This window comes from Prunus dulcis, chromosome 1, assembly GCF_902201215.1.
Source record: "Prunus dulcis chromosome 1, ALMONDv2, whole genome shotgun sequence".
Classification (NCBI taxonomy): Eukaryota; Viridiplantae; Streptophyta; class Magnoliopsida; order Rosales; family Rosaceae; genus Prunus; species Prunus dulcis.
In genome coordinates this window covers 25,471,847-25,497,136 of record NC_047650.1, presented here as the reverse complement: position 1 = coordinate 25,497,136, position 25,290 = coordinate 25,471,847, and the positions used below count along the sequence as shown (strand labels likewise).

At 38.8% G+C, this 25,290-nt stretch overlaps 3 protein-coding genes across 5 annotated transcripts; 1 reads left to right on the top strand and 2 right to left on the bottom strand.

Annotated features, from left to right (window-relative positions):
- Positions 1 to 28: 28 nt before the first annotated feature.
- Positions 29 to 7,760, bottom strand: LOC117613349 (germinal center kinase 1). The gene is made up of 18 exons (XM_034341961.1): positions 6,922 to 7,760; positions 6,709 to 6,797; positions 6,520 to 6,627; positions 6,284 to 6,391; positions 5,884 to 5,974; positions 5,484 to 5,536; positions 4,955 to 5,017; positions 4,740 to 4,784; positions 4,395 to 4,430; positions 3,648 to 3,703; positions 3,042 to 3,123; positions 2,587 to 2,715; positions 2,363 to 2,504; positions 1,591 to 1,744; positions 1,162 to 1,366; positions 771 to 971; positions 603 to 688; positions 29 to 465 (listed from the first exon to the last, which is right to left on the bottom strand). The coding sequence occupies exons 1-18, from the start codon at positions 7,619 to 7,621 to the stop codon at positions 366 to 368; spliced, it is 2,448 nt and encodes an 815-aa protein (XP_034197852.1). The 5' UTR covers positions 7,622 to 7,760; the 3' UTR covers positions 29 to 365.
- Positions 7,761 to 9,585: 1,825 nt separating this feature from the next.
- LOC117615131 (cytochrome P450 78A5-like) lies at positions 9,586 to 11,589 on the bottom strand. The gene is made up of 2 exons (XM_034344144.1): positions 10,535 to 11,589; positions 9,586 to 10,452 (listed from the first exon to the last, which is right to left on the bottom strand). The coding sequence occupies exons 1-2, from the start codon at positions 11,495 to 11,497 to the stop codon at positions 9,847 to 9,849; spliced, it is 1,569 nt and encodes a 522-aa protein (XP_034200035.1). The 5' UTR covers positions 11,498 to 11,589; the 3' UTR covers positions 9,586 to 9,846.
- Positions 11,590 to 22,990: 11,401 nt separating this feature from the next.
- Positions 22,991 to 25,276, top strand: LOC117613930 (ubiquinone biosynthesis protein COQ4 homolog, mitochondrial). Of its 3 annotated transcripts, none has more exons than XM_034342547.1 (3): positions 22,991 to 23,073; positions 23,524 to 23,740; positions 24,494 to 25,276. In XM_034342547.1, exons 2-3 carry the CDS (start codon positions 23,558 to 23,560, stop codon positions 25,001 to 25,003), a joined length of 693 nt encoding a protein of 230 aa, XP_034198438.1. In that variant the 5' UTR covers positions 22,991 to 23,073; positions 23,524 to 23,557; the 3' UTR covers positions 25,004 to 25,276. The 3 variants fall into 3 exon arrangements, with proteins under 3 accessions (XP_034198438.1, XP_034198437.1, XP_034198439.1); XM_034342546.1 differs by having other exon boundaries at positions 23,494 to 23,740; XM_034342548.1 differs by lacking the exon at positions 22,991 to 23,073 and adding an exon at positions 23,102 to 23,319.
- Positions 25,277 to 25,290: the final 14 nt, after the last annotated feature.

Below are 25,290 nucleotides of genomic sequence, written 5' to 3'. Positions count from 1 at the left end.
TTTCTTATTGTACAATGGAGACTGAAAATTTCGTTTCATAAGTTGCCATGTAAAATGCGCTTCATTTAATAATTTCATTTCCACAAAATTATTCATGTGATTTACAAGGAAAGTTATTTACTTGATACAAGTTATATATGAAAAAGAAAAGAAAAGAAAACACGGCATACGCATCAAAGTGAAGCCGCAGCAGTGTACAAGGCAGACCACAACAACTGCAGACTACCTACCCATTGTCAACCGCACAGCTCCTCTCCCTTGTAGTTTAGTTTATCTAGCCTCTTCTTCTTTTTTGATAGAATCTACTCTTTTAACATATAGACCATCAAAAGAAAGAAAATTACAGTCTGGCAGCCTACATTTTCCTACAATCTAAGAATGGTTCTTAGTGTATCACAAAGATTTTGAATCGTCTGTTGTTCCTGAGTTGCTTGCAACTCTTGGAGCGGCATATCTTCATAGCACCTGAAGCAAGTAAGATGTGGGGAGTAAAGAACAAGCAATACAAACAAGGAAATCACTTGTAAAAGCAACATTTTTCTTTTCATTTTGTACCAAGCCAAAGCAAAATGTTCAATGCAAATATAATTTGGTTGACATACATCTTGTGGTAGGCTAAAGCCTGTGCGAGATTCATTAGAGTTGAACTTGTAAAGAGCCTTTTGTAAACACTTGGAGGGAGGGGCATCTGCACCACATCAAGGGATCAAAAAATGCTTAGAGAGAGAGAGAGAGAGAGAGAGAGAGAGAGAGAGAGAGAGAGATTTGACCTCATTTTGTCCCCTTCGTCCCTTTTTAGACTGTCCATCACCAGTAAAAAGCTCCTGTAGAGCCTCTACGGCTACACTTCCATTATTATCCTCATGCATGCCTCCAAGAACATTATCTGATAAGAGAGCAATGGGGGATATATCCGTTGCCCTCAAAAATGGAATAGGCACTGTATTACCAGCTGCATATATGGACCAAAGCTGCCATAAAAATGAAAACAGGCAGTTAAATACTTGCATTGACCTTGGAAGGGGAGGGTTTAAGTGGAGGAGGTTGGAATGGTGTTCGATTAGTGAGGAGAGAACCAAGTGGCTAGAAAGGGAGGAGGGCATGTTTGATTGTGATAGGGGCCTATCAACTGGTAACCATAAAATTCAGGACGAATATTACCTTATCTTGCATTGCAAAAGCTTTCCGGTTGACAGTTTCATTCTTCAATGTGCCACTGCTTTGACCTTCAACCTGTCCTTTTGTCTTGAGGTTCTGCTCAGAAGAGCCAAGAATTGAACGAGAAGATGCCTGTATGGTCTGTGTAACTGAATGTGGTTCTCCAACCGAAATGCTATGTAAGGAAACACCTCCAGCATTTTCCACCCTGATAGAACATCCCAATAAATTCAGTGCGGTCTTCTAATTATATTTTGACTGGGAAATTTATATTGTATATCAAGTAATCTATCTTTTATCTACATGAGCAAATTAGTATTATCACAAACTACTATGTCCACACCCCCCAACCAAAACAGAAAAAGAAGGAAAAAAAAATCTTTAAAACAGATTTCTGAATAAAAATTCACAAATAAATAGTGAGGGAAGTACCTGGGTTCAGCTGGTTTACCTCCTGTGCCAGTATTGGAAGGGTTTTCAAGAAATCCTGGACCAGCTGCAGGTTCTTTGACATTAAAACTTTGTGTCTGATTAGCAGTCTCATCTCTTTCATCTCCACCGTGAATTATTACAGTGCCAAAATTACCTATTAAATATAGGTTTTACGTAGATCAGATGATCATGCCCTACCCCAAGAGCAAAACGATTTCAAACAAGAGAATCAATAATTATGCCCTCACAGAATCATTTCACTAAGATACATTTAGCCAACTGGTCTTAGAGATTCACAACATGAATAGAGCAACCCCAATATGTCAAACATCAAGTGATGTCCTGTACCAAAAATAGAAAGCAGTAAATGATGTCACTATCACTAGTAGCTCACCATTCCATTTGCACCCTTATAAATCTAATATTATGAAAACATATCGTCCAGCCCACATTTGGCTTCATCACAATATTTCATGCAATTAAAAAAAATAACAATAAATGTGTAAAGGAAAAAAAAAAAATAAAAGGAACAAGTTTCCATTAGGACCTTAACGTCCCTGCTCCGAATTCAATACCCAAGCACAAATTAGTTTTTCATATTTCAGCCTACTCAAGACGGCTTACTACAGACATCTGAGTAGATGGCACATGCATTACCATGTAGATCCAGGCGAATCAGCCCAATCTCAGTAATATTTCTGAAGAAATTAAGTTGTTATGTAACTATCATGTACAGCACACCTAGAAGTCTTCAGTCAAATAACATACATACCTTCCCCGGCCAGTCCTGCATCACCAGATATGTGCTGCTTCCTCAACGTGCTAGCTGTAGATACTTCATTTTCCACTTGATTATTAGGCCTTGAAGGTACAGTATCTCCATAATCCTCATTGACTTTTGAAACTACAAGTGTCTGTTCAAATTAAAACTGCATATTCAGATATAAAAAATTGACACAAACATGCACAGAGAGAAAAAAGAGGAGGATTTCATACACTATCTTCCGGTTCAACTGGAGCAATACTTTGTGCTTGCAAAGCCATGGAAGCCCTAATTTGCCTTGCTTTTTCAATCTTTGCCAGCATTGCAGAGGGACCACACTTGCATTTTTCGATGAATTTGTGCTGTATTTTAAATAAAATATTTTTAAAGTCAGAATAAAGACACAAATTGTAAGATTATAAGCACTAGTAAAGATGAGCCATGATATTTCTTTTTTAATATTGTACATAAATCAATCCACTTAACGTAAATAAAATTACTCCCAAAAGGAATCGTATGCTTGCAAGTATCATCAGAAGTTTCCATATAAATCATTGCTTCAAGTTGATTCTTGCAGGAAAGAAATTGATTTTGATGGAAAAACTTTATCATGACACAACTTTTAAACAAGGCTTTTCATAATCCCAATTTATCAATAGAATGTAGAGCCCTTCACTAAAAACACTACCTTCAGCATCTCAGATGCAGTAGGACGTAGACGAGGTTCTTTTGTGAGGCACTTCGCCACAAAATCATGAAACACGAGAGACCTGCAAGAGAAAACCTAAGGTCATAAGATGTTCAATACCATTTTAGCAATGTGGCACAATAAAAGCAAAAAACTTTGGACTTATACATGACAAAAGTTAAAACCATCATGAATTAAAAATTTGCACTAGTACAACTTTACATCAGAACTCTTAATTGTTTGATGATAACTCCTATTGTTCTATTGCAACCCCTCCTAAAAGAAAAAACAGATTGAACTCAAGTACAGCAGCTTGTATAAGGGCCACAGGCAAAGAGTCACTCCAAGTCATAAGCTTAAGTGTTAACTCATGCTCGGTAGTTACGAGTTCAAACCACAGCAGTGGTTCTGGTAAAATAAATCATGTTGGTTGAGTACAAATCTCGTAGGGAACACGAAAATCATAAAACCAACAATGCTTTATGATACAATAGAAAGTATTTTAACATTGTGATACCAGATGTGTCAGGAGAATTGCTTTATACAGGCTACTGTCCTCAATAATTGCTAGAATAAGATCACAGATACAAAAGAATGAAAACGGACCATTTTTCTTTATCCTCAAGCATCGGGGCTGGCTCAAGGGATATCATGAATAAAACCTATAATAGACAATAAATAGGTTACATATCCCCTCATCAATAATGATTTGAATAGGAAAAACTAAAAACGAAGAAATTTTTTAGCAAATCAACATTCAGCTTGGGAAAAGTAGAAAAAACAATTGAAAGAATGATGCTGCAGAATTTTCCTTTCCTCTTTTGCTAAGTCTCCACAAGCTTTCCAACATCTTCAGAAGCTAAATTTCCTTCAAAGTTTTATAAAAACGAATATACACAATTCATTATTCACTATATTTTGAAAATTTTAACCGAAAGAAAAGAATGGAACCAGGGGAAAGAGAGTTGAAGGCTGTTTAAATTTGGAAGGTTAATCAGACCCTTCAGTATCAGTTTCTATTAACCACACAACATTTGAGTCACACTTCCAAACATGGAAAATATTCACATCACATCACAGAATCCCTATTTATGCTTAGAAAATATGATATTTTTGCTACTTGTATTTATCCAGGGCCCCTTATCAAAGGCGCATTCCTCTTGAAACATCCAATTTTTACTAATGCCATCTCTAAACCTTATTGTCAATAAAAGCACCCAATGAAAGAATATGCAACACAGAAAGTGACCCCCATACTCCAATTGACCATGCAACCAAGGTACAAATTATGATGAAGAAAATATCACTTCAACTTTCTAATAACTAGAAAATAAAAGGTGAAAAAACACTAACCCTCATTGGATGCACAGAAGATCTTGGAGGGAGCCCCTGAAAATTATCACAAGGAAAACATATCAAAATGAATGACCATTGCCAAGAATGGCACGATATTGTGCAAGAGAATAATGAGTAATCGATTGGGGCTAAGGAATAAACAATTATTTGTTAGTGTGAACTAATACCAGTATTCACAATTTATACAGCAGTCACAAAGAACCAATTACTTAAGAACTAAAAACAGGAAAAGAGGAAAACACTAACAAGCAGCTTAAAACAGCTGCCTCTTAAATTTTCCACGAAATTGGACAATTTACATGCTGAACATATCTCCTTCGAAAAGAACTAGCTGAATATTACCTCTGCCATTTCAATTGCAGAAACACCAAGAGCCCATACATCCACCTGAATAAGACATAAATTAGACCAAGAAGTCAGTCTTGCTATGGGTTTCACCATAATAATATTATCTCTAAAAGTAGTTAACCAAAGAAAGAGCAGCACATGGTCGGATGGTCCTAGAAGAAAGAAGCAAGATGACACAAATAAAATTCTGCGTAGAGTACAAAAGATACCTTTCCATCATAGCGGCTTTCCTGAATAACTTCTGGAGCCATCCAATGTGGAGTGCCAATGAACTGAGTAAAATAAAATTATGTTAAAAAAAAAATTCCTCGAATCAAGCTTTGTAACTGGCCATCCTATCAGGAAAAGAATATTCGTAATTGTCTATTGATCACAATGAAGCAAGTTCAGGGAATCAGCAGAGTCCCTTGATTATGTTTTTAAAATAACCAAATCACCTAAACAAGCCTTAAGGACTTGAGGAGATGGCGAGGGCACATGGGATTCGTGTCTCATGAACCATCCTGTCAAAAGTTCAACCCCACAGCAACCACTTTGGTAGCTAACACAGGGATTTATCCCAGAAAGACACCCCTTATTGAGAACAAGAAGAAATACTAAGCATCGGACCTTAGAACAAAGTACTAGCAACTTCCGGTATACCAAGTGCAAATTTTGGGGCAATTAAACAAATTGTCATACTAAACACAATTCTGCATCACGTATGACATTTAGATCTTATCCAACCAATTGACATACCGTGTTGCGCTTGGACATGGTTCTTGTTAGCTGTGCTGCAACCCCAAAATCACCTGTCAACATTGTCATACACCAAAGTTGGGTCAGTGTGTTGTTAAAAGTACAAGAAACTTATGAACTTCACATGCAAAACAAAAACTGGAAATAATAGTAAAGAGCACTTTATTATACTCCATTTCTATTGTCAAAATGAAATGTTGAAAAACAAAATTAAAGGGTAAGGAAACTCCTTGCCACCCTCTTTGATGATGTCATAATGCTATTAATGTTATGGAGAGTATGAAAAAGTATGATTATCATTAGATGTGAAAGATCAGCATGATTCAAGTGTTACAAAAACGTCCTTTTATTGTCCCTCCCTAGAGAGCACCACATATAAGCAAATGATGATTGCACTCACCCAACTTCACATCTCCTTGTTCAGTTAACAGAATATTACCACCCTTTATATCTCTGTGGACCTTGAAAATGGAGTGCAAATAAGCAAGGCCCTACACGAAACAAATATTGTTCAAATCAACAGCATATGAAATAGACAGAAAATAATTTAGTTAAAAATATATTTAATTGAATAACAAAGAATGAAAGTGGCATCAGCACTACACAACTTTTGAGTTGGTTAAATTGCATCCAAATATTAAACCTGAGATAACATAAAGACTGAAGCATTTTATAGGCACTTCATTGAGCATTTCCTCATGACAAAACTTAACCATGCAAAATCAGGGGAGGGGAGACCCCCCTTAATGAGGTGGAATTGTTTCATTTGGATCGAAATATCCATTCAAAGTTGATCCAACCTTCAATGCCTCCCTACAAATGTAGGCTATTTGGTACTCCTCCAAAGCATCCTCGGTAACATTCATCAAGTCTGCAACACTTCCACCACCACAGTACTCCATCACAATCTAAGAAGACGCAGAAAAACAGTCGCCAGTCTCAGATTTTGCACTACCCAAATTACAAAACAAGAAACCAACAATAGCTCTATCATTTAGCAATTTCACCATTAACCAAAGCAAATGCTATCCATTACCCAAAGATACTCTTCTCCTTGGTAGCTCCCCAGGTACCGAACAACATTAGGGTGATTGCATTGCTGCAGCATCTCAATTTCACCACAAATTTCTTCATACCCCTCCTCCTAAAAACAAAACAAAATCAAACTCCGAACAAAGTAACCAATCAAATGCATAAGAAACCGAAGAAGATAACAGAAACAGACCCCTTGAGACAAGGAAATGACTTTGATTGCCACGAGCTCCGAAGTCTTTATATCCCTAGCTTTATAAACCGCGCCATAAGACCCCTTCCCTGGCATTCCCAATACCACAAAAAAAAATTAAAAAAAAAATAAAAACCGCTCTAAGCAAAATTCCATTCAGGAAGAAATGAAGGAGAAGCTGAAACGCATTGAAGTTGAAGTACGAGAACCCACCAAGTTCATTGAGCAACTCGTACTTTACAGTGGGGTCTTCTCTGGTAACGCTATCGGGTATGGAACTCGACGACATTTTAGTGGTTTGGCGATACTCTTCGCCTTGCGAGGATCCACTGCCCCTCCTCTGCTTCCCAAACCCTAACTCCGACGAGGCCTGCATGCTCGCCACCGCCCTACTCATCGTCGAACCAGCGCCGCTGCTCGTCCTCCTCACCACGGTCCCACTTATCGACTCTCTCTCGCTCGACGACCTGACCACAAAAGTGGAGAACCCATCGCCATCTCCGTCATCGTCGATGGAGCCTCGCTTGAAGTCACGTGACCTCCTCGTGGTCCGATTGCGATCGGGCTTGATGATCATAGTGCCGAAATCGCCGCCATTTTCGTCCTCCTCGTCGTCGAAGTAATCGATTGAGGCTCCGCCGCCGAAGTCTTTGGGAAGGCGTTTGAGGAGCGGAGGGAGTGAAGCGTCGTCGTCTTCGTCTTCGTCTTCGTCGTCTCGAACATTGCCCTTGTAGACCATTGTGGCGTAGAGGTCGGGTTCCGGGTCGGAGCTCTTGGGCTTGCTCCGCCGCTGCCTCTGGTCTCGATCGGATTCGGAGTTGGAATCGTCATCTTCGTGGATGACAACGGTGGAGTAGAGTTCGGGTTTAGGTGGGATTTTTCGGGTCCGGCGGGTGTTGGGCATCGGATCCATTTCTGATTGGGTGTGACAGAGAGAGGGCGGGGAGTGTGTGCGTTAGCTGATGGAGAAGGCCATAGCTGGGATGGGAGTGGGTGCAACTCTCCATACCTTAATGGAACCAGCTGTTGAGCACGATGATACTGTTTTTGGAATTTTGGGCTTTTAGGTTTTTGGGCTCACATCTATTAGTATTTGCGGTTAGAGCCCAATATGTTTTTTTGCCTCTTGATATAACAAAGCTCGTGTCTCTGCAACGGGCCTTTGTATTCGCAACCAGAAACTGAGTCGCTCTTTATTCACCCAGCCATCTGCTCACTGCACCAAGGTACCCATAAAAATTACGAACTACCAACTTTGCCCCTTAATACACTTGGAACTTTTTCTTTTGAAAAAGAAAAAAAAATTATAAAAAAAAGGGGCAGCCATGCCAGGGAATATCCTTATAAATTTATTCTCCACATCCAGTCATTCTCTAAACATGGAAAAATTAAACTTTTACTCAATAAAAGTATAATAGATATGCACAGATCGATTCAACCAGTTGATTAGGACAGTGTACGCTATAAAAAACAAGAATTATTCCACACACTTTTGTTATATACAATAAAGTTGGAGGAATGCGATTCTTATAGTAAAAATTCATACTTCACGCGGTGCGATCGTAGTTCGTATATATTAATAATTTTTTACAACAAGAATCCACCCTTCTGCACTAGGGTAAAGATTAATCACAATGTAGTTGAATTGTGATCCCATTATTTAGAGGGAGCTTAATAGATGATCAAGTGAATGGACTAGTAGTGTTGATACGATTACCGACTCACTTGCACAATGACTATCTGTTGTTGATATGATCTGTTTTGATATTTAGATCTTTACTTCGATCCTCTTTGATATTTTTCAATATTTGCAATATTAATCTGTCGGGGGAAGGTAAGCTTTTCGGCACAAGGCGTCAAGGCGTCAGTGACCAAGGGGGGCCACTGCCTCATTTATGCCCCTTCCTAGATATACAATGCTGCTGCAAGCAACCTATGAAATGCTCTCCATTCACAACAGCTTTTGCAATATATAGCTAGTCGGTTTGGTCGTCAAGACTCGATTCTAGCCAAAGCAGCAGCCTAGAGACAACTTAGTTGTGCCATTCCCTTAATAAGCACAAATAGTTACTATCATACAACTTGTGTGAAGCGGAAATAATATTATTTTGCTATCTTCAACTAATTACAATTATTGACTCTTGACGTTGATACAACTTAGTTGTGCCATTCCTTTAATAAGCACAAATAGTTACTATCATACAACTTGTGTGAAGCGGAAATAATACTATTTTGCTATCCTCAACTAATTACAATTATTGACTCTTGACGTTGAAAAGTTATCACGCATGACATGCTGTGATTAGTTGATGAGCTAAAATAGCAAAATAATATTATCCCCATTTCACACAAGTGTTTCTCCCATAAATAACGCCGAAGCAATTTAAAAATGTCGCATCGGGGGTAGAATCATTATTTAGAGTTTAAACTGTAGATGTATAGTCTCAAAACGGTTAACCAATAGTTGCCAAGGGCAAAGGCATACGTGAAAAGAGATGAGAATCAGTGAATCTATGAAAGCAAGCAAAAAAGGCTCGGCAGGGATATCCAAATCGCTGTTGCATCTCCTTTACACAAGCTGGCTTCACAATACACATATCTATCGCTTTTTAGCTCTGCTCCACCATATACATGATAATATTCTCTCTATCTTAATTCAAAAGGAATATGAATCTCAAGAATAGAGCCGACTCATATACTACCAAAACCTGCAGTGTCTGGAGGGTTTTACTTTTGCTATTCATGAAGATCTCAAGTAGGACTAATTGAAATCTGGTTGCATGCATGCAGGAAAATTTTTAAATAGTTAACCACATTTCAAGCAATTGTCTTTCTGATGAATATACACACATCATTAATTAACTTTTATTTCACAACATAAGATGCCCATGCATTACATAAAACCAGACCAGAAGCAGCTGCTACATTTTCTGCACATCAGGAAAACCCAAACTTGTGTGCGGTGCATGAGACCAGCCCAGCTACATACTCAAAACTTGCACACCCAGGAGACCATTTACTCCAACTTGCACAACCTAAGCAACCTAATTTAAGTCTACTTAACACCAGAACAGGGTCCACATTAATTTTACAATAAATAAACACAGCACCGGCCCCAACATAAAATGAAAAGTATCATCAAACAAACCTAGGAACCGCCCTGCAAACCAGTGGGCTCTTCATCTCCATAGACAGTTTCAAACACTCGGACAAATCCACATCACTTTTCTCAGAAGGAACCCAATTGAAGTTCTGAAGCAACTGAGCCAGCCAGAGTTGAACAGAAGCCAATCCCAAGGCTCTTCCAGGGCACACCCTCCTCCCAGAACCAAAGGGAGCCAGCCTCAGGTCAGTGCCCACGACGCTCACTTCCTCTTCCATGAAACGCTCGGGCCTAAACAATTTTGGCTCAGACCAGACCTTTTCATCATGAGTTATTGCCCACATGTTCACCATGGCTGTTGTTCCTGCTGGGATGAAGTTTTCACCGACATAAACATCATGGATTGCAATGCGAGCCCATGAGAGCAAAGGCCCTGGTGGGTGCACCCTCAGACACTCTTTCACAATGGCTTGGAGGTAGGGCAGGTTAGCGACATCAGAACCCAAAACTGGCCTTGAGGCGCCAACCGCAGAGTCGATTTCACTTTGGGCTTTGGCTTGTATTTCTGGGTGCAAAACCATTCTTGCAAGAACCCATTCTAGCAGAGTAGCTACTGTGTCAGTTCCTCGGAAGATCATCTCCTGTAAAATATGGAACATTAAATTTTTTAGAATTACACTAAATTCACCAAAAATGAGAGTTCAAATATGAACAAATTAGTACCCAAAGCACGGCGATCATGTCAGAGTCACCGAGTTTGTGATCATTTTCCATAGCAAGCAAAACATCAACAAAATCCCCACTGCAGTCGGTGTCAAAGTTGTCACCTTTGACCTTCTTCAGCCTATGCTCTTCAATGATTTTTCCGACAAAAGCATTCACTTTTGAAACCAAAATTCTGCACCTCTTCCTCACACCCTGCAAATCCAACCAACCTAGAAATGGAAAATGGTTGTTCCAGTTGAATAAACCAAGCAGCTCATACCCTTCCCTGACTAGCTTATCAAGCTCATGCCCTTCGCCGCCTTCCCCAAACTCATAGCAGCGCCCAAACACAGTCATCATCACGTTGTTCAAAGACCCAAAATGAAGCACGTTTTTCATCTGAACCTCACCTTTCTCAACCATCAAACTCCTAATCTCCTCAGCCATTTTCAACCCCACTTCACGTCTATAAACTTCAGAGCCAGCCATTCTCTTAGGACTAAACAAATGGGTTGCTGCTATCCTTCTCAAATTCCTCCAGTACTCTCCGTACGGCGCAAACCCCATTGCTCTGTAAAACAAAAGCTCGTAGGCCGTCTCATTTGCAGGCCTATTGGCAAAAGCGGAGCTGTTCAAAATTTCTTTAGCAGTCTCTGGCTGGCTTGAGATGACAAACCGAGATAGCCCCACGGAGAAAGACATCAAAGCCTCGGCCTTGAGGCTCTTAGCCATCTTAGCAAGCACTCGGTGACGCGTAGAACCAGTGAAAACAGTGAGTGACCCGATAAGCGGATAACCAGGTGGACCCGGAATCGCTTTGAAATCCCGGACCTTGCAAAAAGCCCAAGCAAGGCCACCGGGGAAGAGCCAGAAACCAAAGACAGCCATGAACAGAAACAAACAAGCAAATGCCTCAAAGCCCAGAACGGATGATTGAAGAGCCATCCTGGGTATGAACAAGAGGTGGTATTCGAGTGACATTTTGGCTTCGCAGAGCTGGAATGCGAGACGCTTTGGGAGTTTGAAGACAAGTGAAAACGGTTTTTCAGAGAGTGGGAGAGAGGAAGACGAAGAGTAAGTGCAGGGGACGAAGAGTGTGAAATGGGGGTTAGTTAAATAGAGGAAGTTAGTAGGTGAATTAACCGTGGTAAAAATATTGACTTAACTGGGGTTAAAAAAGCCCGGTCTCGAATCAATATCGATATCGTAGCTATGTCCCATCCATCCGATCACGATTCGCGAAAGCCCACCACGGGCCCACCTCCTTTAAAAATGCACTTTTGGTAACTTGTTTATAATGAGTAAAAAAAAATTGTTCTAGAAAAGAGTAATTGTTGGGGCAATACATATGTTGGGCGGGTATTTTGTGATTTTGAGGTGAAATCGGATTGGATAGGTTTCACTTTAAAATCACAGTCGAATGAATTATAATATAACAGTTTGATTTAATTTGATTTTGATAATAATTATAAAGGAAATTGAACTAACCAAATCAAACCAAATTAATTTAAAACGATTTGGATCGATAGATTTGGGCCTAAGTCCAATTCTCTTTTATTTTTTATTTTTTCAATATTGTTAGCTCAATTATAATAACAACAAAATCACAACTTGCTACATACCTTTTTCATTTTCTAATGTATCAAACCATCCTAAAACTCAACATATCATAAAACTTCAAATTTTAATATTAATATAGCTATAATTCAACATTCATATCTAGTTATTTTCTAATTAGAGGACTACACATATAAAATTAAATATAAATATATAAGTAGACAGTCCAGTTCGGTTTATGATGGTTTACAAAAGTTCAAAACCAAACCAAGTCAAATAATATATAGTTCGGTTTGATTTTTAAGCTGTTCAGTTTTTTCTTGATCAAAATCAAACCAAACAGGTAATTACGAAGTGTATTAGTCGGTTTAATCAGTTAGGTAGGATTGATGCATTTTGGTCTTCAAATTCGACAAATGATTGGCTTTCAAACTTGGAAACTAGTTCATGTAGTCAATTAACTAACTCCCTCTCGTACCATTGGCCATGTCATTATATTGATTACATTTTTTTTTTAATTTAGGTGAAAAATTATTATTTTAAGTCCACCTCCCTAGTGGTTTTAAGAGCAATGGTCTATAAACTTAAACTCAAATTTTATTTTGGTCATTCAACTCATATTGGCCCCGGTAGTCCCTCAACTTTGTTTCCAACTTGAATATAGGAGCAATGATAAATTTATGTAGTTTTTACTTCCTACTAGCTTTCCTCGCAAAGTCATTGCAATCGTCAACAAATTGTACCATCATTTATCCCTTAACACAATCATGATTTCAATAAGAAGCAGCAACCTGGTAAACTACCCCACTCACCCTAATGGCAAGCCACACTCCCCTTCTTATTACCATCCAATTTGATTTTCAAAAAAATGAGGAATTTATGGATAAAGTTTGAGGGCGAAGAAGGGGGAGTGGCTAGGACATTGGGATTAGGACCTTTATTTTGTTCTTCGATGATGGTGACAGGACCAATGATCAGAGAGGAAGTGAATGTGAGGGATCATCGAAGCTAATTAATATTCAAGTTAGAGGATCAAAATGTAAATCGTGCATAAATTCAAATATCATTGCTCTTAAAAAGCATCGAACATAAAAACTACTTAAAATGACAAAGTTGCCTTTATCTTTAACGTGAAAAGTAAGAGAACTTCCACCCATGGTGCCATGGTAAAGGGCAAAGGCAATGAAGGGTAAGTAAGGGCAGAACTAGTCACATGAGATACGAGGAGAAGATACGGAGTTTTGGTGTGAAAAGTGAAGATGGTTAGGTATTTATAGAAAAAAAAAATGAATTGCTTGGTGTTTTTTATTTTTGTATTTAAATTGGTCGTTGACGTCAGCATAAGATCAACAAACCCAGGCAACAACTTAAGCAATTCTTGCTTTTGGACTGGCATGGGTAAATGAGGCCTTTTTTGGTCCAGACTGCCTTTCATTGATGTGGGGCTTATTCCAAGCCTAGGCTCCATTTTGCCCTGGCAAATGTGCACCGGTGAAAGTGCTCTAATAGAATGTGAGATTTGAGCCAACAATACGAGATAAATTGAAGGTGAAGGACTGCAAGAGCCATTTTCGAATTTGAGTACCAAAATGTTAATGTAACATAAATTCATTGACTATTCTAGCATAAATTCATTGACTATTTGCTCCTAGTATCCAATGCGTCAAAATTGTTAGGTTGAGGGCATTTGTTGTGTGCCTATATGAGCTTAAAAAGTGAAGGATGAGGTGGGGTCATGGACCCATATGTGGTGACACTTGACTTGATGTAAAAATATGGGACATGATCTTACGATCTTAACAGTGTGATTTTATTCGCGATTCTGTTGATGTTTGTTTTTACTTTATTTTCATTTCGCAGAGGGGGAATAGTTTTGGTGGTGTGAGGAGTGATGCTTAGGACCAGTTTTCCTCAGTTAACTACTTGGTGAACTTCTCTTTATCCAAAGGACAAGGCCACGAGGAATATGGTTTTGCAGTTTTCAAGGTGTTTGTTTGTAATAAATTCCTTGGATCTTGCTTGTAAAATGATTGACAACTCATGAGATTGCTTTGGTTAAACAACCAATATATATTGTCCAGTTCAAAATAGTGCAGGACTCGTTTGGTTGAGGTGCAAATGGGATCCTTGGCCTTCCTTCCCTTTGGGGAATTGCCTAACCAAAACATTAAAGCAACGTTCGAAAACGAAAGAAACAACACCGAGGTTCGAAACTCAAAGGAGTTTATTTTCTTCCAATGCAACAGAAAAAATAAAGACTTCTAGGAAACAAAAATAGCACTATTTTATTATTTTTGACTAATAACATTATAACACGATAACACTTTCATATAATATCACTTTTTTATCCCGTTGCAGCTAAAATTTTCTCCCTCCTCAGCCTTAGCTGGAAAAAGTTGTATGTGAGCTGCAGAAAGTGTGTAAAAGAGAGAGAGACATGTGGTTGTTTTGTTGAACAAGCAAAGGCTGTGGGCTGCAGAAAAAAAAGCATGCATGGCAGGCAAGGGAGTGGTGCACGCTGTACCAGCAACAGCAACAGCAACAGCAACAGTGATGTAATGTACAAACTAAATATATCATCAAAATACATAAGAGAGAGAGAGAGAGAGAGAGCAACAAAAGGCAGAGGTAGCTCTAGGGCTGATGCAATCAGTCAGGTCATGGAGTGGTCAATAAGTAAAACGATTTTCTCTGATCTCTCTGTCTCTGTCTCTGTCTCTCTAGACTGCAGGTACTAGTAAATAGTAATATATATATGCACGTTAGTGTTTATGGTGCTACCGCCCAGCTTTGCAAGTCTATAGCAACCAGCGGCTTTCAACTTGGACAGCTGTCCCTCCCCTGTTATTAGGGCTGGGTATGTACTATGTATGCATGTATATTTGGTCCATTTGGGATTATTGATTGATTGCCATGAGAAATGAATCCAAATAAGAAAAAAATGAGCAAGAGCCAAGTAGGTGGAGTGAAGACATGGTCTCTTGCATCGATGGAATGAATCTTTATAAGATTCTTTGTTTTCCTTTTTGTTTTTCTTTCTGTAATTTTTCTTTTAAATTTTGATACGCGCAATATCACAGGAGAAGAAATCGCATCTAGAACTTCGAATGCAATGCTAATAATCTTAAACACTCAGAACTACAAATTTCTTACTTTTGTTTTAAAATTTTGAGTTAAATTAAAAGGAAAAAAATAAAACACCAATTGCATTGCATGCAGGTTCTGTTTGTTTTATATTTCAACCATATATTTTGAGCCCCGAGTCTATATAGAAGCAGAGGTCAGTGACACCAAGGACCAGCAAAACCTGCCCTGTGATAAATTTTTTGCAGGACAATAACATAAAAGCCTTCTTTTTGGACGAATTTCATTGGTCTGTCTGACTCTGGTACGTATAGAGTGGCACATACTTTTACATGCACCATAAAACCATTAAATATCTTTTCACCTAGAAAACAAGATAGCCATAAATACAGTCACAAATGAATAACCAACTCTCCAAATAAATAAACAATGAAAAAACTGGGACTAATTGTTTTTTCCTCAATTTAAATGGAAAAAACACGGATTTTTTTGAAGAAGCCAATGTGAGAAAGAAGAGGTTCATTTACCCGGCCCAAACCAAATCTCATTCGTCTCTACCAAAATCATAACCGTCTTAGAGCATCCACAATAAGCTTCTTAAACCACTTTCTTGGTTAAAATTTAGAGAGGAATTGAAAAAATAGAGCTTTAGTAATACACCCAAAATAGAAGCTGAAATTATAAAAAAATCCTACGTGAAATTCAATTTAGAAACATACCCAAAAACCATTTATTACATATGAAATGAATGTTGAAGTTACTATAAATTACATCTCTACCATTGATTAACTTAAAACAAGCCCAGCAAGCCCGAAGTACATTGTTAATACCATGTCATAAAAGTACAGTGTTAATATCATGTCATACATTGTTAATACCATTCCATAAAGGTATATTGTTCATACCATTTCATAGAAAACATTGTTAATACCATTTCATAGAAGTACATTGTTTATACTATGTCATAGAACTATTTTGTTATTACTATGTCATAGAACCATCTTCTGTAATAACCCAAAACAAAATATTGAAAAAAGTAACAAAATATCTAAAAAGTAAGATTAATATATTCTAGCAAAAAGACGATTTTGCCCTCGCATATTTTAATAGGGGAAAAATTGACTTTTTGATCGAGAAAGAATTTGGCAACTCCACTTGAGCTGTTGCGTAGAGCACGGCGAAACGAGTCCGTAGACACGGAGAAGACTCGAATCGGAGTTGTAACGAAAAAATTACGATCAAAATATCGCGAAGGGCAAAATGGTAATTTGGTCAAAAAGTCAGATTTTTATCCCTTCCTCTCTCTCCTCCCCTCAGATTTCTCTTTCCTCCCGATCCCGCGAGCAGCCCGACCTTCCTCCCTTCTCACCGTCGCCCCGGCAGCCACAGCTGGAGCCGATCTACGAGACCGGTGCCAAACGAACCACCACTCGACCGCCGTCATTTCCGGACCCGTCGCCGCCTTTGCCGTGGCCGGAGTTCGCCGGAAATCGCCATTTTTGCCGATTTTTCAGTTTGAACTTTGAGCTCCTCATTCTCTCTCAATTCTCCACCAAATCGATCGAGTAAGGTATGGTTTCTCAGCTATTTTTCGTGTTCTAGCTGATGGATGTATGGGTTTCGATCGATTTTGGCTCTAGAACGTTCGATTTTCGACTTGAAAATTGGCTGAAACTTCGGCCGCCGTGATCGGCTGTTTTCGGTCACTTTTTGGGGTATGTCCAAGAACAAAAGTGACTCCAAATGGGGTGTTTTACCTAGGATAGGAGTTTGGAGTCTTGGTTCAGAGATTTTCCGGCAACCCAAAATCGCTTTGGACACCCAATCTGCTCGTGCGTGTGGCGGCGCGTGGGCGAGGGTGGTGAATCGAATCTATGCAGTTTTGTGATCCTCGTGTCGTCACGAGCGCGTAGGATTTCGCGGATCTCGATTCGGAGTCCGTTTGAGCCCCGAACGGATTTTCCATATCGCGCGATCCTTGGGTGCAATGTCGTCAAATCGTTGGATCGCACTCAATTTTGGATATGTCGTACTACACGATTCCAGGATCGTGTAGGATTCGACGGATAGCGAATCGGAATCCCGGATACTCCGAAATCGCGAACCCTAGGTCTAGGGTTTGGATCTTAAGCGATAACGCGATTTTGGCCAATCCGACCGTCCGTTTCGGACCAAATTCGCGAAACATGGTTCCTCCTCTGTAAGGAACCTTTAGAGAAGCCCAGATTGGCCATCGGAGATCGTGGACCCCACGGGTCCCGGATCGGCCGATCTGGCAGCTTATCGCTTAGCGAGGCTTCGGGTCTCTTAAGGCCGTTCTAACTGTCTAAAAAGCTAATGTGGGCATAGGAGTAACTTGAAACGAGTGCACGTATTTCTAGGAGCCTGGAGCAGGGTGTTTAATTTAAATTCTTTTTATTCAACAGCTTATTAATTTATTATTCATGATTAATCAGGCACCAGGGGTCCGATCGACTCGCAAGAGGGACCTTCGAATGGTCCAGCTAGCTCGGACCATCAGTGAGTGGACTTTCTTTCATAAAGGATTTCATATACATAAGTTATATAAATGATTATATAAATAAGTTTACGTAAATGAATTTATATTGATTTATATAAATAAGTTTACCTAAATGATTTTATATTGATTTTATACAAATAAGATTTTATGAAGGAGTTTATAATAGTTAATTTTATTATTTGACCTTGAATAAGTTTTATGAACTGTTTATTTCGAGCATGATTTGTGCTGTAAAATGCGTTGATTTACATGTTGCTTAGTTACTGAAGCTCCCGTAATATAAAAAGCAGAGTTTGAGAATTCTACCAGAGGAGATAGCAGTTAAATTTCAGTTTCACAAAAAGGCAGTGAGTTATTAGATTTTTCTAAAAATAGTTTATTTTAGAACCACCATGTACCCACCCTTTATTTGGTGATTACCCAGAGTTGGACCGATGTCTACGGACATCCAGTCCGATTTCAGTTTATGTCAGTGCACTTGACTTTGCCTCACGAGTTACGGGGACGCTCGGACCGTGAGTGCCAGGATTTGCGGCTCGGCAGACTTGGTGTCCCGAGACCTGCCAGGATTGCGGCTCGGCTGACTCTGTGTCCCCGACTACGGTCCCGGTCTGTATGTTGCCAGAGCGGCTCGAGCCGACTTTGTGTCATCGAGACCTGCCGGCGGATCAGGTTGACCTTAGTCCCCTGTATCCTGCCAGTTTGCGGCTCGGATAGACTGCGTGTCGCCCGAGACCTGCCAGGGGAATTGACGGATTTTACAAGGGTACACTTAGGTGGTAGTTTTAAAAAGGAATTTCAGTATTTTTATAAAATTATTACTTCAGAACTTTTATATCAGTTTACTTGATATTCGAGCCGTTTCTTACTTATACATACATATACATGTACCTATTGATTTAAATACTTTTTGTTGAATACAGCCGAATTTTAAATTTACATATCGAGTTATTTTTACAACAGGGGGTTATTATAGTTCTAAATCGTTTTAAGAATATATTTTCGTTTGTCCACTCACACTTTTAACCTGTTTTTCGCCCCCCAGGCTGTAGAAGTGCGCTGGAACCCACCACCGGGCCATTCCTAGCTTCCGCGCCACCAGGTAACATAGAGTTTTGTGGAAAGTCCTTGAAACCTTGTAAACTTTTAGAAAATGCTCTGATATCCAATTTTAGTGGGAAACCTGAACTGGTGTTTGATTGATTAAATTTATTCTGGCGGTTGGTATGAGATTATTTGTTTGTTTTAACAGGAGAAAATTTTTGGGTTTGGTCAAAATACAGGGGAGACTCTGCCGAATTTTCGGCAGGAGTCCAGGGAAAGTTTTCATAGTAACAGTAGCAGGAAGGGTAAAATGGTCATTTGTGGCCGATAGTTACCAGATGTCGGACACGCACAGGGCTTGGTTCGAATTCCAAAGTGGAATTGGGATCGGGTCCTGTCAATTTGGTATCAGAGCATAGGTTTTACTTCCTGTAGACTTCGCACTCTGTGCATCCTCGTTTTCTTTTCAAATTGGGCCCAAATGGTGGTGGTGTCCGTAGGGAAATTAGACAGATATCCCGACATAAGGGGATGAGATTTCCAAGTCGAACAGGAACTACACCGGTATCTGAACCGGTATAGTAATCTTTTGTTAAAGGCTCGTCAGGAGCCGTATTTACTGTACTTAGTAAGCGGGGAGATTCAAACGTCCAGTAGACCTTGGAGTTGTTAGCTCAGGCTTTAGTCAGCCAGAGATCCATCCGTGAAGTAACAAAATACCTTGAAGTAACAAAATATCTAAAAAGTAAGATTAATATCTTCTAGCAAAAAGACGATTTTGCCATCGCATATTTTAATAGGAAAAAAATTGACTTTTTGATCGAGAAAGAATTTGGCAACTCTGCTTACGCCGTTGCGTAGAGCACTGCGAAAAGAGTCCGTAGACACGGAGTAGACTCGAATCGGAGTTGTAACGAAGAAATTACGATCAAAATACCGCGAAGGGCAAAATGGTAATTTGGTCAAAAAGTCAGATTTTTATCCTTCCTCTCTCTCCTCCCCTCAGATTTCTCTCTCCTTTCTCTCTCTCTCCTCCCGATCCCGCGAGCAGCCCGACCTTTCTCCCTTCTAACCGTCGCCCCGGCCGCCACAGCTGAAGCCGATCTCCGAGACCAGTGCCAAACGAACCACCACTCGACTGCCGTCATTGCCTGACCCGTCGCCGCCATTGCCGTGGCCGGAGTTCGCCGGAAATCGCCATTTTTGCCGATTTTCCAGTTTGAACTTTGAGCTCCTCGTTCTCCCTCAATTCTCCACCAAATCAATCGAGTAAGGTATGGTTTCTCAGCTATTTTTCGTGTTCTAGCTGATGGATGTATGAGTTTCGATCGATTTTGGCTCTAGAACGTTCGATTTTCGACTTGAAAATTGGCCGAAACTTCGGCCGCCGTGATCGGCTGTTTCCGGTCACTTTTTGGGGTATGTCCAAGAACAAAAGTGACTCCAAATGGGGTGTTTTACCTTGAACAGGAACATTGCACAACATTGCACATGATCTGTTATCATTCAAGAATTTATATACAAGACCAAATCATATGTGTGCCACATTAAAAAGAAAATAAATTTAACTGTAACAAAAACAAAAAACAGGCGAGCCCATAGAAAGATTAATGCATTACCTGTTCCCATCCACGCCTTATGAATTGCATCTCTATTGTTTTTGCGACCAAAGGTTGTAAAAATTCCGATCACCACTTGTGACCTTCTCTTATAATCAGTTCCATTAATCTCTATGGAGTGCATTGAAGTAAAACCCTCATGTCTAGCTGCAGCCAACTCCATCTCAAGAGCTGATAATTTCTTATGTTGTTCTCTAGCAACCGAAAGCCCACATCAGAAACATAGATTCATATGTAAACTAAGAATCATAAATAAAAAAACTCCATAAAAAATCTTCAATTAAACCAGATAACAAATGACTACATCTTACCTGCAGGCTATGATTTTCAATGTATCATCCACTAATATGACAGATCGCCCCTAAAAAATCACACAAAAAATAGTTACCAGTGGTAAGCTTAATTAGTCCTGAGTAATTCAACTATCTATACAAGTATACACAAAAGCAACGTCAACAACTATTCCAACCAAAAGATCAACATCGTACAACTCAAACTCAGCCCAGAAATCCTTTTCCCTTTTCTAAACTTCTGCAAATGTTGCACAACAAGAATCTATGACTATATGTATTACAAAAGAGTCGAGGAAGAGAAATTTCTTCAGTATTCAACAAGATCAACAACTATCAATTGTAATGGTCCAATTTGAAGGCAAGGTATATTTAATGGAATTCATAGGACTATCACCAATGCAAACAATGACACACAAACTCAATTACTGATATTTACAGTGAAAAATGTAGGGCTACAATTCTTTCACGAGCACTAATGATTTACAGTCCCTTGATTTGAAACAAAAATTACTCAAAAACATTATTTACCAAAAAGAAAGATCACGAAAACAAACCTCTGTCCCAACTTTAAAAAGAAAGGAAGGGTCAGCCATCATACGATTTCGTAGCATAGAGCAGTACTTCATCAAAAAGCCCAATGGCCAAATTGACCCATGAAATTCAAATATATATGTATATATATAAATTAGAAACCCAATAAACAACTTAGCAAAAACCATACATCTGAAGATTTTTCAATAGAAATGGAGACCAACAAACAAACCCTAATTGGACAATACTAAAAAAAACCATGAATATGGAGCTCAAACCTGATTAAACTTTGAAAGCTGATTAACAACATCATTTCCAACAAGTGCCTTTCCAACAAACAAGACAAGATTTGGATTGTTAAGATTGATTAGCTTTGACAGTGGCCTCATTAACGGTACATTATCCTAAAAGGCATAATACAATATATTTTCACATTAAAAAAATATATATACAGCAACAAGAACAGGCTAGATAATTTATAGGTCTCAACTCGTTGAAAAATGAATTTTAACAAGTAAACAACATTATTATCCTTCTGTAATAGCAAAAGCAGTGGTAAGATTGAAACAAAAATTGCTAACTAACAGTAGCTTAGCATGTACATCATACAAACAGTAAATATTTATGTAGATGCTCAACCATTCTGCTAAGAACTAGAAACACAGTACCAGCATTACAAATCATATTAGAACTAACACAAATAAGCAAGCAAGTAATTCTCAATTTTTTTAAAATCAATTTATTTATTCAATTTGTAAACGAAATGCAAAACTAAGGGAAAAAACCATAGACATATTCAAATTAATCATAAAATCGCAAAGAAACTGCTCAACGAGCTTCGAATTTCAGCGATAATCAAACCGAATCATACCAATATGATTCGACTGACTTTGAAATGGTCTCTTCGTTCTTCTTAAGCTCATCCTTGTGAGCCTTCTCTCAGATCTGGTGCAGCATGTGGCCATGAGCGTCTGGATAAAATTACAACCCATAAGTTATGGGCGTCGTGAATCAAACGAAAGCTTGAGAAAATGACACCGTTAAGGATTGAAAATTCGAAATGGAGAAGAGAAATTGAAAGTGAAAGAAGCAACGAGGAAGACAACGAACCTAAGTCTTGGAAGAAGAACCGATAAGAGCATTGCCTAGAGCATCGAAAGGATTGGTGGAAGAAGATGAGCCTGGAGCCGCACAAGCTGCTCCACGAGTCATGAGGGCATGTATCGCCATGGTCGATGCTCTTCTTCTTCTTATTCCTCTTCAATCTACAACATAATTGTTATTAAATAAAAGATTTATAATAAAAAATTAAGTCGGCTGTTTCTCAAAATTGTAAAAGGGCAAAATCGTAATCCAATATAACTGTTGAATTGAAAAAAACGACAATCGATTTTTGGGTATGTTTATATACATTAAATAGTATAGGGTTTATTTACAGTTTTATATCTAGAAATGGGTATTTAACTAATTTTCTATTGAAGAAACCCATCTCCAACTATGCTCCTTATTTAACTTTTAAAATAGGGAGACCTCTATGAGCTTCTAAATCTGAGGAGAGAGAAAGGACTCCTAATGACTCATTATAATTAAATGCTTCTTTATTTAATATTATTTTAAGCATTTATTTAAAGCAAATTATTTTTTTATTGTTGTTTTTGTGTCTATAATTTATTCAAAAATTGAATTTAAAAAAAATTAAAAACATTAAAAATATTTATGACTCTTAAAATTAGGAAGTATGGTTGAAGTTGAAATTTTATAGAGAGTTCTTAAAATAGCTTTTTAGTATTTTTAACTAAATTTTAACTGAAAAATAGAGAGAATTATTATGGATGCTTTTATTCCGCCCCAAAGCCCGAAGGCAGAGAGATTCGAAGCGTTGCTCGTCTGCCAAACTCAGGGAGTCAGGTAACACAAATTTCTCCAAAATTTTGTTTGGTTAACGATAAAATTAATGGAAGTTTGGATATTTTCGACGTTAGCATTAAATACCCAAATTTTATTCCTCGAATTTCTCAGTAACTATTTGTTTTTCTTAAAGTGAATTTTTTTTTTGCGATCTTAGTAACCCTCAGGGATCGGATCGCGAAGTTACAGTCTTCGATAGTTTTCTTACTTACTTAGCTAATCTTTACTTAATTTCCGAATAGCAAGGTAATTAAAACAATCAATGCTTCACAAATTTGGGCGCTTCAATCCCTTGTGTGAAGGTTATTTTGAATTACGTTTGTTTGAATGCTGTATTCATTAGTTTATGTCTTCTTGCTCCGAAACTGTTTGTGAAAATGTTTCATTGGCAATATCTCAATTTGTTTTGTGCTTGTGAAGGCTAAGTGTTGTGCTACATTCTGTCGGTAGGGGTGACGATTACAAGTAAAAGAGGAGAGTTGCCATGATAGGAAGTGCTCGTGTTCGGCTGAACCGGTGGCAGCAGGCAACCGTTGCGGTTGGCTCGGCTGTGGGCGCATTGCTGGACCCAAGAAGAGCTGACCTCATAGCAGCTCTTGGAGAGACAACTGGGAAGCCTGCATTTGAAAGAGTTCTTGAAAGAATGAAGAAGAGCCCTGAAGGCAGGGTAAAGCCTCTTGTCTACCCTTTACCTTGTTATTTGGTTATTTATCAGTAGACAATGATCTAATCAAATGATAATATGTTCTACATAATAGTATATGGAAGTTGTTCAGAAAAAACTTGCTCAAATTATTCCTGTTGTTTCTGCCTGGCTATCTGCCTTGTGTTTTGTTAATGAGGGTGTTGGAGTTTTGGGTTAATTTTTGAGTCGGTAACATGTTCTTTGAAACTCTGCTTGTTTTGATAGAAAAGTGGCATGAACTGAGCATTTCGTGCCTATCTTAGCAAGGAAAATGACACATATTAGCTGCTAACGCTACTTAGATAATTACTTATGGAGAAAATTGCTACTTGGGTTATTGACGGTACACATCCTGGCAAATTGAAGTTATATTTTAGCCTTTCATGTAAAAATGGCAATATTGTTTTCCATGTTACTGACTGCTGAGTATTGAGTGCTATTGCTCTTAGTTTATATTTGTATGAAAGCTAATGGAAACATGGAAAACTACTACCACTCATAATGCTTTCGTATGATTACTTGTAATGAGCTTTTAATTACGCTGATTCGTCATATGTAACTCACTGTTGTACTTTGTATTTACCAAATATCAAAATGTTATGGAATGAGTACTTCAAAAACATTATATGTTTGTTGTGCAGATAAAAAATGAAGCAATCTTTGTTTCTTGCAAATTCTATTTTCTCAACAGCTTCCTCTTGTTATTCTAACACCAATGCATTTCTTTTTTCACAGGCTGTACTATTGGAGCAACCCCGTGTAATATCCGTAAAAGTGGGTTATGCTTGGGATCTACCAGAAAACACATTTGGTGCGGCCTATGCAAAGTTCATGGGGTCCAGGAACTTCTCCCCAGATGATCGACCGCCAGTGCGGTTCATGGAAACGGACGAGCTTGCATACGTGGCCATGAGGGCTCGCGAGGTGCACGACTTCTGGCACACCCTTTTTGGCCTTCCAACGAACTTGATGGGTGAATCGGCACTCAAGGTAATAGAGTTTGAGCAAATGTACCTTCCCATGTGCCTGATGTCCGTTATAGGGGGGTCGGCAAGATTCAGTGAGAAGCAAAGAAAATTGTTCTTTCAACACTACTTTCCTTGGGCCATCCGAGCCGGAATGCAATGCACAGATCTCATGTGTATATATTATGAGCAGCACTTTCATGAGGACTTAGAGGATGTTCGGAGAAAATGGGGCATAATTCCTGCTCCTGCTGTTCCTAAACAAACCCGAGCAGCTTAATCTGGTATGGGAGAGAAACTGTAGATTTCTTGAGCGCATGAACTGGTTAAGAGACTAAATTTTGTTTGAACACATCGAGAATTACCGTATGATTTCAATCTGCAGAAATTGAATATCGTGGGACAAGATAACTCATGTAAATTATGTCTAGTCCTTGCCAGCACGTCTAATCATTTCATAGTTGGATCTTTTATTCCTGATTTGTTGCATTGCCTCTGAAACTGGTTAATCAAAATTGTATTTCCGTCACAAATAGTGGTTTTCTATTTTTTCCTTTCTTCTTATTT

What these genes read in the sequence shown, in the direction of transcription:
- LOC117613349 (XM_034341961.1), bottom strand. Translation starts at nt 7,621, where the DNA reads ATGGATCCGATGCCCAACACCCGCCGGACCCGAAAAATCCCACCTAAA. An exon ending in AAGGAGAAGAGTATCTTTGG is followed by an intron (nt 6,392 to 6,519) that starts GTAATGGATAGC and finishes GCGTCTTCTTAG; the next exon opens with ATTGTGATGGAGTACTGTGG. An exon ending in TGCAGGACTGGCCGGGGAAG is followed by an intron (nt 1,745 to 2,362) that starts GTATGTATGTTA and finishes TATATTTAATAG; the next exon opens with GTAATTTTGGCACTGTAATA.
- LOC117615131 (XM_034344144.1), bottom strand. Translation starts at nt 11,497, where the DNA reads ATGTCACTCGAATACCACCTCTTGTTCATACCCAGGATGGCTCTTCAA. An exon ending in ACATGATCGCCGTGCTTTGG is followed by an intron (nt 10,453 to 10,534) that starts GTACTAATTTGT and finishes CATATTTTACAG; the next exon opens with GAGATGATCTTCCGAGGAAC.
- LOC117613930 (XM_034342547.1), top strand. Translation starts at nt 23,558, where the DNA reads ATGATAGGAAGTGCTCGTGTTCGGCTGAACCGGTGGCAGCAGGCAACC. An exon ending in AGAAGAGCCCTGAAGGCAGG is followed by an intron (nt 23,741 to 24,493) that starts GTAAAGCCTCTT and finishes CTTTTTTCACAG; the next exon opens with GCTGTACTATTGGAGCAACC.